The following is a 16,850-nucleotide window of genomic DNA, read 5'->3' on the forward strand; positions in this document are numbered from 1 at the left end:
AATAAATATAGGCATATTTACTATTTAGTTGTTACATAAATTTTCCGTTAAATTACGCAATACGCAGCCTCAATTCAAGTATCTTCTTTCTCTAGTAATCTTCGTGCTACATAGGAAATATCCCTGAAGAAAATGTACAGTCTTCCGTTAGAAACTATGAAAATATCTGTAGTATTTATATATATTTCTACATTAGTACAAATCGTATCTTGTTTCTCACAAGATCTTTTGACGACGAATATTAGACAGATCATCTACGAGATTAGTTAACTGTAAGCTATTTGCGCATAGAAAGGTAATTTGCTGGAGCCTTCGCTTAGGGTACAGATAACTTTAGTTACTGTGTTTCTAATCACTGACCTTTGTCACCGCCTAAATAAACAATTAATCTTAGTACAGTGTATTCTTAATTTGAATTAGTCCTGCGTCTATATAAGGAGTGGAGGGGGAGCTTTTTCTGCATTTGCCGTTGCGTCGTGTTCGCAGACGCACGTTTGTAGAGACTGATAATAGTGATACCGTCCCACAATGGGGACTCATAGTTTAAGCATTTTTAGTGTTGTATTATTGCTATCGATTTTATGGAGTCCGGCGCTTAGTGGTATGTATTTTTTTTTTTTTACAATGCAAAAAAAAGCAGTGTTAATATTAATTACTTGCGATTTTTAATTTAATATTATTTGTTAAGATCGCAAAAATTTCTTGAAATAAATTTCATAAGAATAGTTGTCACAAGATACGCAATCCGAACACCATAATATCACAACCGGTGTCACATTATCCAAGATAAAATTTTATTAACGTGTAGGATACAAAGGAATTTAATTGTTTTTATCTGTTTAGTACTTAACAAAGTACTACTAATAAAATAAAAACTTCCATTTAAATAAAAAAATGTTTATAATTAGACCAAAATTTGCAATTATACTCAATATAGTTTTTAATTAAAAAATTTTGAGATCAATACAACAAAAAATAATAATCGAATTATTTTTTGTTTATTTGTGTAGGAAATTTATTTCATTATACTTACAGCTATATAGGCTATTTGTCAAATTTTGATAACGAACCCACCTATCTTGTCACCTCCATCAATTTGGCATTTGTGTGTCATAAGCAAAATCTATAAAGTATCGCAAATCGTAACCAATATACTAAATACTTGCAGCACGTTTGCGGTGCCTACATCACCCTTGCATCTTTGTTTATCTATCTGTAGTATATCCCGTTGAGAAACACTGTTGCTAACTCCGATAATAATTCGCAGTTTGCAGATAAATGAAACTTTAACCTTTGATTGTATTATCAATGTCATGTCCAAGAAAAAGCAATTTTCAACTGTCTTACAATTAATGAAGAGTTATAATAAAATAAAAACCCGAAGCAGTCATAGGTCATCTTCGCTGATTACAATAATTAGTTGTTTGTGAAGTTAATGAAAGACTTTGTTTATTTAAAAGTAACTCTTCTGTAATGAGGAATGTTTATATATGATAAAATAAGTTGTTGACAAAATTGCAAGAATTTTAAAACATGTTTTTATCTAACAGGAAAACGTCCTTTGAGGATAACAGATTAATTTAAAAGGCTGCAGCTTAAAAACATAAAATAAATATATATATTAATGTAAAAAAATTAAAAAAAACTTCTTTAGGGGTTTTTTGTAAGCCTTATTTCATAAAGTTAAATTAACTTTTCTAATGATAATGCGCGGATATTCTATGTTCTTATCTCATGTATTATGATTTTTAAATGAATCTTCGAGGAAAGGTGGCGCAAAGTACGAACAATTAAATCTGCAATAATAACTAATATAATATGAAATGAGAAATTTAATGACACAAGTTAATCATTATAAGTTTTGAGTTCGATAACCAAACAAAAGGTAATATTATTTTAACGTAATTAACGATAAGTAAGGTCAATTGATAGCCGGAGTCATCTTTGAATGGTCATTGTCAAGGATTATTTTTCTTATCAAAGAAAATGACATTAAATCATTTGGTAGAAGTTTGAAACTAAATTGCATCTAAAGAAGAGCGTCTGAAGAGAACTTTCTGTGTTCGGTCACAGTTTTCTCTTTTTCTGTTTGTAATAAACGAAGCCTTATGACCGACCGAGTAATGAGTGGCGGTCCATTTTGACTGATATTCATAGTTTTCTGACGGGTCGCATAAAAACTTTATCTATACACATTTGGGTTTTTTGGATTCGGTAAACAATATAGGTTTCCTGTTATTTTTAAATATCAATACCTCTCAGTAAATTTACTTAGTTATAGATTTTACATTTGTATATTTCCCTCTGCTAACAATGTTGGGCAAAGGTGCCGCTTCCTCCAAGACTCACTTTCTATTTTAGAGAGAATTGAAAGTATTATATTATGTTTTCTTATGTTATTTTGTATTGAATTATAAATGCATTCCCACGTTGTTTTACGATGTCGACAATCAGCTAATTTCAATCAATAACCTAAACTGGCACATCCGTGCGGGGCATCTAAGTACATGTATACACACAATAAATATTATTCTTGTATACAATACACGCAATATATTATATACATGCAAAATAATTATTCTGTTCATAGGCCTTCGCTTAGTTATTACATAAAAAGCTGTTATGAATTAGAAACTACATAAAATAAGTTACAATCTTCTAAAGCTTTGATTACTTATAATTGTTACTAAGAGTTAATCTTGAATATGTAGATATACTGAATGTTCACCATTTTACTTGCCAGTTTAGGAAATAATTTAAATCGATGCCGTAAAGCATTAAAAGCTCGTCGTATAATAAAACGTGTATCATACGTTTTATCCTTATCGTTTATAGTCTCTTTCTCTTTCTATGTTTTGTCATATACATATCCGTAAAAGTTTGCCAAAATTCAAAATAATAAATAAGTTAAGTGCTAAAATATTACTCAAAAATGTATAGCGTATGTATTTATCTTTACTATAAAGAAATCTGAAGTCGCCCAGGCTAACACAAGTAGAAATAATGTAATTTGATGTATTGAGTAGTTGTGCGATATGTGGCGCAGTTTGGTTCAATTACCCAATTTGTCGTTCAGACGAGATTGGACCCCATTCGGGCTTCGCTGACCCCAGCTTCTCGACTTTAATGTAGCCTGATTACTTACCGATTAACGTTGTTACAATTTTAAATTTTAAAAAATCAACCCGCCCTTTTTTTGGTATGTTAAAAGCAAAAAATGTAAGAAAACTTAGAGAAAGCTATCGATCATAAATCACGTAAATAGTTCATTTTATGTTGTAATTAGTTTATTACGTAGCTTACAATGCATAATATTAAAAGGCGGCATACATCTCTAAGCATATAAACAAACACCACATCATATTAGGATTAGGGAAATACCGAAGAGATATTTTTTACTTAATAGGAAATTTATTAATACAAGTTCTATACAATTGACGGGTTTCGAAAACCAGTATCGCCAATTATATCACCGGCATCTGATATCTTTACAGACATATTAATTTTACGGCTATCGTTGGGTCGAGAAAAGCCTTAGGAAAATTTGTTACCTAATCTATTAAGTTCACATTTGACAAGGGCATGAGTCACTTATTTATATCCTGACCCCAAAGGACCTTTAACGGAACTAACATTGTTATTTGTTGTTTAACTTATCAGCGCTGACCTGCGATAAACCTAGCAAACTTGGAAAATCGGACCTTACAGTTTGCCGATAGATAATATCATGGAAAATTAAGTTTGGTTTTAATTTAAACTAAACATGCTCTAACGAAATAAAAATGCGTGTTTAAGAAATGTATTTTTTTATAATTGCTGTCATGCTTATAATATAATAATATAGTTAATTGAGGTATGAACAAAAATAATTGACACATGCACAAATTATTGGTTGAAATTTGGAAAAGAATTAACATAATTGAAAAGCTAATAATATCTATTATGAAATTAGTTACACATGCACAAATTGTTGGTTGAATAATTAAATCACCTACTTACCTGTGTCTAATTCTTACTGTCTCTCGATACTTTACTAATTACTATACAAATACAATTTCTGTTTCAGATAAATGTTCAATAGCCTGCAAGGGACGTAAGTATCTACATAATTCATTATTATATCTAATATATTGTTAGTGAGTCTAATATATTTTTATTGAATTCAAGTAGTTATCTTGTAGAGACTGTTTGCTTTTCTAGAATAAAAACCTAAGTGAATCTAAAATTTGCGATTTTTTTATATATTTCTCCAACTTCTCTTCATAAAAATCTACCTCAGAGTTCTGAGAGGAATATTTTTTTAAATTCATAGAAGAATTCCAGCGGTCTGTTAATTTTGCGATTAACTTGTATATAAATATGTACCTAAAAAAACCTTAATAACCTAAATTATAATAATTGAGAAAAGTTTTTAGTCTTTGACTTATAATCACATTAGGATATCAATGGGACGAAAGTGTCTACCGACTAAGACTTTGGCTTAGGCTTAGATTACTTATTAGTTTTATTACTTTATATATTACTTATTGTTATTATTAATAGACAGTCCAGTGTCCACTGGCTAATAAAATTTTAAATAATGGCGCTATTGACCATAGTGATAGTTGTCAATGTCATACAAAAAAGATTAATGCTATCTTCAAATCTTCTTGTCCAATCAGACTGGAGGATTATTAAATTTCACATATAACGATAATTCATTCGGTATCATTCAACAATAATATGATTTTGTTGAAGTTTTAGTTTTAAAACTTATACTATTTCATCTTCACAAATTACTATAAATATTTATATTACAACTGTTCATCAGTAAAAGTTAGTAAGCTAAGCTTAACTTGCTTAAGTATCAGTTATTATTTTTATTTTGATTATAATATGATCACAATTTTTTAAACATTTTTCAAAAACTTTCTAGCTGCATCATCAGAAACCTTCTTAAATGGACATACATACACTTACGGAGTCGAAGGCACCGTATCGGTTTATCTGACTGGTGCTGAGAAGCAAGAGACTAATGTCAAAATATTTGGGCAAGTTTCTGTAACTGCTTTGGGCAATTGCGCTCTTTCGCTGAAGGTCAACTCTTTGGCTATTTCTGGACCCAATGGCAAGGTAAGATGATATAAACGCGAATTTATTATATAATTTACATACCCCAATATTTCTAGGGCTATAAAGCAATCTTAGGCATAGTTTTTTTTTTAATGTTTATATTATATATTATTTAAAATGACAAAAAAATATACAATATCTGTATTTTTAATTCCATTTCAGAAATACCAGGCACCATCAGGTATAGATAAGGCAGTTCGCTTTAACCTCCAAGATGGAAAATTGGGAGCTGAAATTTGTACAGAGGATGGTGACACCCGCGCCTCACTTAATATCAAGAGGGCTATCATCTCATTGCTGCAGACTGAACAGAAGCCTTCCACACAGGTAATACAAGCTTCACTGTATTATGCATCTTAGTTCAATTTTATCGTAACTATTATATGGTTTTTAAAATAATATTTAATATGTTCTAGGTTGATGTATTTGGTGTTTGCCCAACGGATGTGTCGTCATCAGAGGAAGGCAACTCAGTATTGCTCCACCGCAGAAGAGACCTCTCAAGGTGTGCTCTCCGAGAGCAAGGCAAGAATGATCTGATCACAGCCATCTACAACCCAACTGCTGTAAGTATTATTTTGAAATAAAATAATTATTATTATACTAATAATGTTGAGATACATAAAAATGTTAGGCTTCAAATTGCAAATTCCTTACTAAGCACATTAAAGATACTTAAAAATAACAAAGCCAATGGAAAAGTTGGAAAATTTAACTAAATACTAATTTAATTTAATACTTTACTCATAATATAAAAACATTGTAATTCTGTAAATTTTTTATAGAATTTAAAGTTCTGTATATGATTTTGATGTTTGTTGAAATTATTTTCATTTCTAACAGCAAATCAAGAACACTCAAATCCTACAATCCAGTTTAAGTGTGGAGACCAAAGTGAACAAGGGTGTGCCTGAGAAAGTTGCTGCTACTGAGGAGTATGTATACAGGCCATTCTCCGCTGGAGAGAATGGAGCCAGGGCAGCTGTTCATACCAAGCTGACCCTCTCTGGAACCAAGGGTGGTGGTGGCAATGGAGGTAATTATCTTTAGAATTCTTTCTGTGTTTTCTATTGTTAAAAACCTTATTTTATAAATCCATAATATATAATATATTTTACAAACATATTTTGATATTAAATTGAGTTATTTTTTAAATTCTTACAGCTAACTGTCCTGTTACCCGAACAATCATTTTTGAGAACCCTCACCAAGGTCATGGAGACCATAGCAGCCCACAAAATGTACTGGCGGCCATCAAAGAGGCCTGTAAACACCTTGGTACCGAAGCTGGATCTAAGTCTGCCGGAATTTTTGCCCAGCTAGTCAGGGTAATGTGTGACTTAAATGCTATATAAATTAAGTGTTTATATAACTAGTAAAAATAACAAGATAGGAAGCGGTATTGATTAAGTTGTTTTTATGACATAATATATAATTTTTTTCATAGAAGCAGGTTTTTTTTACTAAACTAATACAGACAATTTTTAACTTCAATATTTTTTATAAACACAATATCATGCATTACAGATTATAAGAGTAACAAGCAAAGATGATCTCATGAAGGTGTATGGCCAAATTAAAGGCAACAATTTGGAAAAGTAAGTTGATTTTTTTTATTTCTTACATCTATAAAGTTACAATTATAGATGGCATCACTAAGCCTCTTAGAGAATCATGAAGTGTTTTCATATTTGCCATTAAAATAAGATGAATTAAATCAGCCAGCACCGGCACTATGTAACTCCCAATAGCGATTGTGACCCCGACTTCAATGTAGAGGTTTTCGCGGTATCAAGGGTGCGAGATCAACGCTACGGGTAGAATTTTTATGATAAAAAAAATATTTTATGTGTTAGATAGTTTTTTTTTTCATACAACATACAAAAATACATACTTACAATTTTAATTTTTTTTATTTTATCTAATTTTCATCCCTCTACGATCAACCCCTATTTTTTATTATTGCAGATAGTTATTTTTATTGGACTAAAAAAAATGTTTCCTATAAATAATATACATGGCAAAACAACGTTTGCCGAATCAGCTAGTTGGATATAAAAGTGTTGGAAGGATTGTAAATATTATTTTATAACAGGCGTGTATTCCTGGACGGTCTACTACGCGCCGGTACTGGTCCCAGCATCGAAGCTTCAGTACAAGTCCTAAAGAACAAACAGCTGTCCAAACTTGAAGAGAAATTGGTGTTCCTCTCACTCGCGAATGCCAGACACGTTGACAGCGATACCGTTAAGGCCGCTACTGTAAGTAAATCTTCCAACTTTTGACGATCGTAGAAAATGACAAAATTATGAACGAATTTTTCTTTTAAATAGTATACGGGCTTGACGAGAGTGACTTTGTCTTTTAATTCATTATAGGATGAAGGTAGATTCAAAAATCGTTCAATCCTTTACTGATTGGTACAGTTTAAAAAAAAAATATTTAGCCGTAATTTAAGCCGCAATTACATTACGAAATTAGTGGCATGCATGGGAAATCAGTTCGATATATACGAAAGTAATTTCGTAAAATAATAAGTGTCGTGAAATCCTCAGTATCACAGTAACCATCATCAGAATCAAAGCTTAATTTTTCTATATTGAATGTAGCTAAAGAGATGTTTCTCCATAAACTTAAATTGCTGCGTTTTTTAGCAACTAGAAATAGTTTGTCTTTATCATAAGAATTCAGGGTGGCATCAAAATAAACACGTCCGCACAACACAGGCACTTTCGCGACACTAGTTTTACGTCGCATCTCCATCATGAAATTAGTTGCATGAAACTAATTTCACCAAAAAATCACGCAGGGCATGAATCTCATTTGCATTCATGAAATTAATGCAAACATTACAAAAATATTGAAATACACGTGAAACTGTTGGTAAAAATAATGTTACGAAATTAATTTCATGACATATATTTCGTATGTAAGTTACTTAGAAATTCACTTTAATGACGTTTAATCTTTTTCCAGGGACTTCTCGATCTTCCAGATGTGCCAAAGGAGCTCTATCTCGGCGTAGGAGCCCTAGCCGGTGTATACTGCCGCTCCCACGATTGCCACAGCTCTAAAGTTGAAGGAATAACCGCCCTCAGCAAGAAGTTTGCCGCTAAATTGCAGAACTGCAAGCCCAAGACCAAAGTTGATGAAGACAATGTAAGTTTGAAGATTTATTACTCATGTAAAAAAATAAAAAAAATTTTGAAAAAAATTAATTTACCTACTTAATAGAAATGTGTTGATATCCTTAAAAATGCTGAACCTATTTTGATGAAACTAGTACTGTTCATTACGTGAATTACTGATTTAAATCAATCTCGGATATGACTTTTACTTACAAATATATACTTAAGATCATGTTACTCAAATGTTTCTAACCTCAACTATCACTATCTGTAAACTCATAACTCCCTTTTCTTCCCTTTGAAGTGGGTTAAATATGACGCAATTCATATCTGACCAGCGTATTAAGCTAACGATTATGATATTTGCAGGTAGTAGCCGTGCTTAAGGGTATCCGTAACATCCGGCATCTTGATGACAGTCTGATCGACAAACTGGTCCATTGCGCCAATGACAATGGCGTGAAGGCCCGCGTTAAGGTCGCTGCCCTTGAAGCCTTCCAGGCTGACCCCTGTGCTGCCAAGGTAGGTCCTAAACTCAGAAAGCCTGTATAAACAATTAATTTAAATAGCTAGGTTTTATGTTATACTAGCGGACCCGACAGACGTTGTCCTGCGTGATATTTCAAGCAATTAGGATATTAAATAAAGTATAAAAGTACCAACTGCAGCGCCATCTGCCGGGCTGATTTGTGTATCTAAACAATCCAGCCGTTTAAAAGGAGTTCAGTGACATACATACGTACTATATAGATTTATATATGAGCTATCCTATCTTTTAAGATAGATTAACCTGCACATGGCGTGCAAATTTGATTGAAATCGTTTGAGTAGTTTAGGAGTCTATAGCAGACAAACCACGTGACGCGTTTATATTAAGATAAGATAATTGTATTTGCCTTTGCATGTAAAAATTATAAATTAACTAGCAAACTCGGCGAACTCCGTTTCGCCACCAGATGGCTTCGTTTTATGTAACATTTCGTTTGGTGATCCCGCTTTTCTGTTGAAATTTTTCCTGAATTTTCTTTGCTATAAACCTCACGGAGCCCGAGACCTTTCCAACGAATGCAAAACCGTGGAAATCGGTTCGTGCGTTCTGGAGCGTCAGGAAGGAAAACCCGACTTATTTTTATATAGTAGATTATTTCTTATAGTATTCTAAAGTTATTATATCTTTAGGTGAAGAAAACTGCACTAGATATTCTGAAGAACAGACAGCTGGACTCGGAAATCCGTATCAAGGCTTACCTCGCGGTAATTTCGTGTCCGTGTGCCAAGTCCGCTAATGAGATCAAGTCTCTGTTGGACTCTGAACCAGTACATCAAGGTAAATAAATGTCGTTTTTACTATACAGCTTCTCAAGTCGGCCGAAGAGATGAAAATTAAGCACTACGTGATTAATATGTTAAATAAAACATGACTTGCATAATCACGGAATACAGAAATATTTCTTTATCGCCTATTTTGTGTTTAGTGATTTATTTATTTTCTTTATCTTCTAAGCGTTATATAACAATATTAGGTTTCGAAATGGAACAGGAATTAAAAAGTTATTAAAATAAAATAAAGCAATATAGTTTGTAAGTAAAACAATAAATATTGACGAAAACAATCGCAACGGAACAAATTTAGTACATTTAATGTAGATATATTAGTTGTCATACTAAAAATTAACGTCTCACGCAGTGGGTCGTTTCATCACAACATCCCTGCGTCACATCCGCTCCTCGGCTAACCCTGACAAGCAGCTCGCTAAGCAGCACTATGGACTGATCTCTACCCCCAGCCACTTCAATATCGACGACAGGTATTTATTATTTATATTGTATATTTAACATTTGTCATATCAAAATATTTTATTTCAGACTTATCAAATGTATATAAGATCCTAAAGACCTGCGTACGTTGATTTGTTACGTATACTTACCTATTTATTTTAAAGTTGCTCTTTTGTTTTATATAATTTTGTTGTATATTTAACATTTGCATATAAAAATATTTTATTTCAGACTTATCAAATTAATATTAGATTCTAAAAACTGCACTGCGTACGTTGATTTGTTACGTGTACCTATTTATTTTAAAGTTGATGCTCTTTTGTTTTATATATTATCTATTTTTTTGTTACAGAAAATACTCATTCTACCGCGAGTTTTCTTACAACGTGGACGCCCTTGGTGCTGGTGGTAACTTAGAGCAAACCGTGATCTACTCACAGGACTCCTTCCTTCCGAGATCTGCTACTTTCAACCTCACTGCTGAAGTATTCGGACACAATGTCAATGTATTTGAGGTAAATTAAATTTTATAAGATACATAAATACATAAACATTATTTATCCTGATTCAAAAGACAGGTTTCTTTAGTTTTAATCACCCATACTTTGATTTATTGTGTCTACATTGACATAAGACTTAAACCACCATATTCTTTTTTACGGTTCAAACAGGAAGTTTTTCTTACAGATCGGTGGTCGTCAAGGTAACTTGGATCGTGTGGTGGAACATTTCGTGGGACCACGTGGTTTCCTTCGAACACAAAAGCCGCAAGAAGTCTACGATAATTTGTACAAACGCGCTGAAGAAGCGTTCAACAAGGTGGACGGCAACATGCGCGGGCGCCGATCTGTCAAGAGTGAAATTGATAACTTCGATAAGAACGTATGTATTCTTTAAATTACTTCTCATAATGACGTTGAATAATTTGAAATAATCTGTAATACTTCTTTCAGTTAAAAGCAGAATCTACTTCCTACAACAATGAGTTAGATTTGGACGTGTACCTAAAATTATTCGGAACTGATGCAATTTTCCTGTCACTCGGAGATGACAAAGGTTTCGACTTTAACAAGGGTCTCGATCAGATCCTGAAAATCTTCAACGAAGGAGTTGAAAAAGTCAAGCATTTCCAGGTTAACTTATATATATTATTATTTTTTTATAGACAATTCACACCAATTGACCTAGTCCCATGCTAAGCTGGTAAAGCTTGTGTTATGGGTACTAGGCAACGGATATACATACATATTATAGATAGATATACATATAAATACATATTTAAACACCCAAGACCTAACCACAACACCAAATGCTCATCACATCGATTTTCGTCTCAGGCGGGGATCGATCCCGGGACCCATGGATTCGCAGTCAGGGGTACCACTAGACCAATGAGTCGTCATATTATATACAATTTTAATTGTTGTCCTTCTCTAAATTGGCATTTTTTATTTTTAACACCGCTTTTACCTTACAGCAAGAAGTCCGCGCTCACATGTTATTCCTGGACGCCGAACTGGCTTACCCCACCTCAACCGGTCTTCCACTCAAACTGGATGTCATCGGTTCAGCTACTGGACGCGTAGACCTCTCCACCAACATCGATCTTAAGCAAATCCTCCGTTCACCACAAAATGCCAAAGTGGACATCAAGGTCGTTCCCAGCACTGACATCGAGGTATCCATGGTCATGATGGTCGATGCCAACTTGGTGAATGCCGGTATCAAGGGAATCGTAAATCTGCATTCCTCCACTGGCGGTCACGTGATCGCCAAGGTCATCGAGAACGGCCAAGGATTCGATCTCCAACTTGGTTTGCCAATTGACAAACAAGAAATTCTGACGGCTTCGAATGAGCTCGTTTTCTTCACTGCGGAGAAAGGTCAACTCGAGAAGCGCACAGCCATCAAAGTGGATGCTGACAAAAAGGAATATTCTGGATGTTTCGATCAACTATCTGGAGTTCTTGGTCTTACCCTGTGTGGAGAATTCTCTGTTCCCTTCACCTTCTCTGGTAAGTGTGGTTTTTAAAAGATTTATTTCTCTATCAACGGTAACTACATATTGACAGTATACGGTTTCATTTTCATCGACAGCTGTTCCAATACTCTTGAATAATATACAGGGCAATCGTTGTTTTGCCATTTATAGTTCAATAAAAATAATTATCTAGAACAAAAATAGGGGTTGTATGTATTTTTGTATGCTGTATCATAAATAAATTAAAACAAAAAAAAAATATCTAAAAAATAAAAATTTAGGGGTAAAAATAAATATATAACTTAAATTTCAATAAAATATTAAATGTATACTAATAATTATAAATAAAAATATAAAAAAATAACATTATCTGAACCAATCAAAATATATTTAAAAAAAAACATAAAGGTATTGTAAAACAAATATATAATAAAAAATTAAGGTTTGAAAGATAAATAGTAGCTGATTCTCAGACTTACTGAATATGCACAAAAAATTTCATAAGAATTGGTCGAGCTGTTTCGGAGGGTACGAACATTGTGACACGAGAATTTTATATATTAGATATTAAATTTAATTGATTTGCATTTGCAGGTACTGAAGCTCAACAATCCGTCTCAAAATTCCTAGCGAAGTACCCAGTAGTTGGTCCATCGAAAATCCGTGTTGCGTTAGAGAAGAACGACCTTCGAGGATACCACATCAAGGGCGCCATCAGAAACGACATGCAGAACGGCAAATACGGTGTCGAACTTTTGTTTGACGCTGAAGGTATTAATATACTTTCTCTTTTCATATTATCTTCTTCTACTGGAATATTTATTAATCAATCTATTTTTAGGTTCACAAAATCGTCGCACACAAATCAACGGTGACCTAATTAGTAACCCCGAAGAGAAGAGCATAAAACTATCTCTGGAATCTCCAATCAAAAACCTTTACGGCGAAATCTCTCTATTAACAAAATCGAACGAACAGGCCCTTTTGGTGCAAGCCAAGATGGATGACATGCAATACTACGCGAGAGCTGGTTTCACCGCTGCTGGCAATGACAGGAGAAAGATCTGGAAGCCAATCTTGGAGTATGAATTGCCAGACAAGAATGGAAAGCAAAACCTGAAGGTTGACGGACAGTTGATCCAGGAAACCAATGGTCCAGCTGTCCGATACACTCTGGAAGGCATTAAGGTATTCTCGTCTTCTGAAGAATCTAATATTTTGACGATTGATACTTTAAAATTATTTATATTCTACTTTGAGAGTATTACGTCACGCAATGTTGGAGATTATCGACCCCCTCCCCATGCAACGCGCCGTAACGATTTTCTGTACCCAAGTATAGCAAAACGTTTCGTGACCACCTAGTCACTAGGTGGTCACGTTACGGTCTGGAAAGTCGTAAATAATATTAACAATAACGCGTAATTCAATCCCCCCCCCCCAAAATTCGTTACGTAATAGTTGAACGCTCCCTTTAATAATAATTATCTCTGTTACCAGGTCATTATCCCTAACTCCAACGAGCCAGTGAGCATGGAAGGACACTTCAGCCAAGAGCCCAAGTTATTGGAGATGGACCTGAAGGCCAAGAAAGGCCAACACAATCTGTTACTAAGTGGTTCTCTCAAAGGCAGCGACGCAAAGATCGAGTTCCAGAACACCCTTAACCCGTTCGTTAACTTCAAGATTCTTGGACATTTTGAGAACACCAAATCTGTGAGTTCGCTATGAACAATTATTATTTACTTTTAAGATTACGTTTTTTATCTAGTTACTGCCCCTGCCATGGCGTCTAGGAGCTTTTTTCATCTCTATTTTAACTTAACAGTTACTACTAACGCAATATATATATATTAATATAATGAAATATATTTTATATATATACCTACCTAGACCTTATACCTAATAATAGCAAGTAACTAGTGATCTCAGCCAGTGTACAAACAAATAGGTCCACCTCGATAGAAATTCTGTTTATTATATGTATTGCTCGCGTGACTGCGGCTTCGCTAACCAAGTTGAAGTGTGCGCGCGGTAAATTAAAAAGTTGAGACCCAGGTTTTTACTTGGTATCCGCAGACCCAGTCTCTTCATTATATCTTCTTACTTAAAAGATACATAAAACAAAATGATACTCAATCGTGTTGCGCGTCTTGCGAGATACGCCCCGGCTACATCGGTATTTACATTATTCATGGGCAAGCCGGGGCGCAATGCTTGCGAGACATTTTCATTTTTGTTTGCCTCCTTCACATATCTAAAAATGTCGCAGAACCGTTCCAGACACGGTTTGTGTGTGATTACATATTTACTTGCACAAACATTTTTTTTCTGGTTTTTGCCATCCACAAGCATTTTTAGAGTTAATACTTGTATAAATTCTTAAAAATTGCTAAACTATTTATTATATATTTTAGCTTATTCACAATGACATAGACCTATACTACGGTGGGGACCTCCGCAACCAACAGAACAGGGTCACTTTCAACCAACTCCTCAAATGGGCTGATGCTACAAACGTTATTACGAAGAACAAATGTAAATATTGATTGTTTAAGTCTTTATTTGTTGCCATTTTTTTTCAGAATTTAATAGTCATTTTTTTTTTCAGTTGAAATCCATGCGCTACCAGCTAAAGCTCAATTTGACCTCGAATACGATCCTAAAAAATTCAATTTGGATGTTGAGGGAAATTACGTCGACCGCAAATTTGATTTCGAAGTTGATGCCCGCACCGAGATCAAGAAAGTTGGTGATTACAAAGTGAAATCGAGCCTCACTATTGATAAACAATCGATAGAACTGTTTGTCAAACGCGACATAGTCTCTGCCGACAAATCTAATTTGGAAAATTACATTGAAATCAAAAACTTGGGCAAATATGAATTGTCTGGAGTTGTTACACACAAGAACAAGCCTAACGATTTGAACCTTGGCGCAATTGGACATTTCAAAATGTCTGGTGGCAACTTAAGGGAGGAAGTTAAGTAAGTATCTAATCATTCTAATGACATTTAAATGTGTACAACTATGTGTCCGACATTTTTCTGAGACAAATTTTATAAGGTTAAGTCCTAATAATGAATCAGTTCACACAATATTTTAGTAAAAGCTCAATAACACACAATATTTTTAGTAAAAGCTTCTGAAGGTAAAAATTAAATCGTCATAGTCGTAGAATAGTGACGGATCTGACAAATAGTAAACTTTACAGGGCAGCCATTTCAAATAATCATGTTTGTTTGTTTGATATAAATTTTTTATTCATATTCTGTAATTATGAAAATTGGGTTTGTTTTGGAACAAAATAAAAATAATAACATTAAATTACAGTTTTCTAGAAAAATCACATGCTTCTATGAGCGTCTATCAAATCCCATCACTTTACCGACTGATTAATTTAAAATTTAAAACATGAATTTTTTTAGTGTAGCATAATATTTAGTCAATGTAGTATCCAAATATGATAAAAAGTGGTTGTTTTTTCAAATCCGACATTGTTCTACGATCATGACGAAATTTTAGTCGAGATATCGTAATTTTTTTCTCAGAAATTGTGTTATAGTGATACATTCTATATTTCGAATGCCATCTTATAAATAACTCTTTCACGCAGCTTCGACGTGGGTATCATTGAGAACGACAGTTTGTACTCCGGACACGCTAAGCTGTCACGCGCTAAGGACGGCACTATTGTGGACTTCTTGGCTAAGGTCAACCGCGGAGACAATTCTAACGGTCAACTCAAATTTCTGCTCAAGGACACTATCAACGCTAATGGACAATTCAAAGTAACTGACAACTCTGGCAAAGGAAATGGAGTACTCATTATTGAATTCAAACAGGTAAGAAAAATTAGGTGTTAGTGTTCATTTAATATTGGCGGGTCGTTTGTATTTGTGTTTGTCACAGTAGTCAACCAATCATAATGAAGAGATTCGATCCGAGGTTTTATTTTCTTTTATTACTTATTTGAAATATTTAGATTACAGCTCTTTCATAAATGTGTATTATTTAACTTTTGAAGGCTAAATTCTATTTTATTAGTTTTTACTAGCAAGCCTTAGAATTTCTATATTATATCAATAATTTCGTTTGATTAGAAAGTACCTTATTGTGAAATGTTATTTTAATATTTGCTATTTGTAGGCGCAGCGTAAAATCAAAGCAGACGTGAAGTTCGTGTCAAAGGCACCGGAATACAGCGCAAATGTAGAGTTGTTCCTCAACTTTGATAAGGACAACAAAGACAAAATACATTTCGCCACCAACAACAAAGTGACAGAAAAATCTGTGGAGTCCAAGTAAGATCAATGATATATTTAAAGTAATTAATGTTAATTACGAAAGACAAAACTAACTTCGGTTGTGCGCGGCGACGGGAGAGTGACGTGTCGATCGCGTGATTGGTAACTTGACGTTTGTGTCCAAACTTTCCCCCACTCCCTCGTTTAATGATCAAGAAGTTTGCCGGTATCTGTACGCCTCACAGACATTAATGCAACTTTTCCTTTTGAAAATCATTGGAATTTTGGTTTTATTAACAACAATTTTAACTAATTTAACAGAGTTTTCTTTTATTTACTTCAAGGAACCAACTGGAGTACAACGGTAAGAAGGGAGAGCTGAATGTTCATCAAAACGGTGATTTGTTTGGCGTGGCGAAGGGAACTGCTGAAGTAGAGTTGGTGCTGCCCACGGAACGCTGCCTCACTCTTAAGATAAACCGGGACATTAGCTCCAAGGACAATGTAAGACTTAATTATACATAAATCATATACGTGTTATTTATTGATAGCTTACAAACTAAACTAAAAAAAAAGAGTGTGTGTACTTATGTACACGCGTTA

The 16,850-nt window shown here is 33.9% G+C and overlaps 1 protein-coding gene across 1 annotated transcript in view; it reads left to right on the forward strand.

Annotated features, from left to right (window-relative positions):
• The first annotated feature begins 453 nt into the window (after positions 1 to 453).
• Positions 454 to 16,850, forward strand: part of LOC125057016 (apolipophorins) — a 43,539-nt gene continuing 27,142 nt past the window's right edge. The window contains exons 1-25 of the mRNA XM_047660421.1: positions 454 to 601; positions 4,067 to 4,093; positions 4,916 to 5,112; positions 5,275 to 5,439; positions 5,529 to 5,678; positions 5,956 to 6,148; positions 6,277 to 6,440; positions 6,640 to 6,710; positions 7,208 to 7,373; positions 8,089 to 8,271; positions 8,610 to 8,762; positions 9,420 to 9,567; positions 9,928 to 10,048; positions 10,372 to 10,534; positions 10,707 to 10,901; positions 10,973 to 11,152; positions 11,497 to 12,034; positions 12,595 to 12,771; positions 12,842 to 13,188; positions 13,501 to 13,716; positions 14,418 to 14,538; positions 14,612 to 14,987; positions 15,617 to 15,845; positions 16,150 to 16,304; positions 16,592 to 16,751. Of these exons, the coding sequence (XP_047516377.1) occupies positions 529 to 601; positions 4,067 to 4,093; positions 4,916 to 5,112; positions 5,275 to 5,439; positions 5,529 to 5,678; positions 5,956 to 6,148; positions 6,277 to 6,440; positions 6,640 to 6,710; positions 7,208 to 7,373; positions 8,089 to 8,271; positions 8,610 to 8,762; positions 9,420 to 9,567; positions 9,928 to 10,048; positions 10,372 to 10,534; positions 10,707 to 10,901; positions 10,973 to 11,152; positions 11,497 to 12,034; positions 12,595 to 12,771; positions 12,842 to 13,188; positions 13,501 to 13,716; positions 14,418 to 14,538; positions 14,612 to 14,987; positions 15,617 to 15,845; positions 16,150 to 16,304; positions 16,592 to 16,751 (4,668 nt within the window). The 5' untranslated portion in view covers positions 454 to 528. The remainder of the gene's footprint in view (positions 602 to 4,066; positions 4,094 to 4,915; positions 5,113 to 5,274; positions 5,440 to 5,528; positions 5,679 to 5,955; positions 6,149 to 6,276; positions 6,441 to 6,639; positions 6,711 to 7,207; positions 7,374 to 8,088; positions 8,272 to 8,609; positions 8,763 to 9,419; positions 9,568 to 9,927; positions 10,049 to 10,371; positions 10,535 to 10,706; positions 10,902 to 10,972; positions 11,153 to 11,496; positions 12,035 to 12,594; positions 12,772 to 12,841; positions 13,189 to 13,500; positions 13,717 to 14,417; positions 14,539 to 14,611; positions 14,988 to 15,616; positions 15,846 to 16,149; positions 16,305 to 16,591; positions 16,752 to 16,850) is intronic.

The sequence above is a fragment of the Pieris napi genome, chromosome 16, assembly GCF_905475465.1.
Source record: "Pieris napi chromosome 16, ilPieNapi1.2, whole genome shotgun sequence".
Classification (NCBI taxonomy): domain Eukaryota; kingdom Metazoa; phylum Arthropoda; class Insecta; order Lepidoptera; family Pieridae; genus Pieris; species Pieris napi.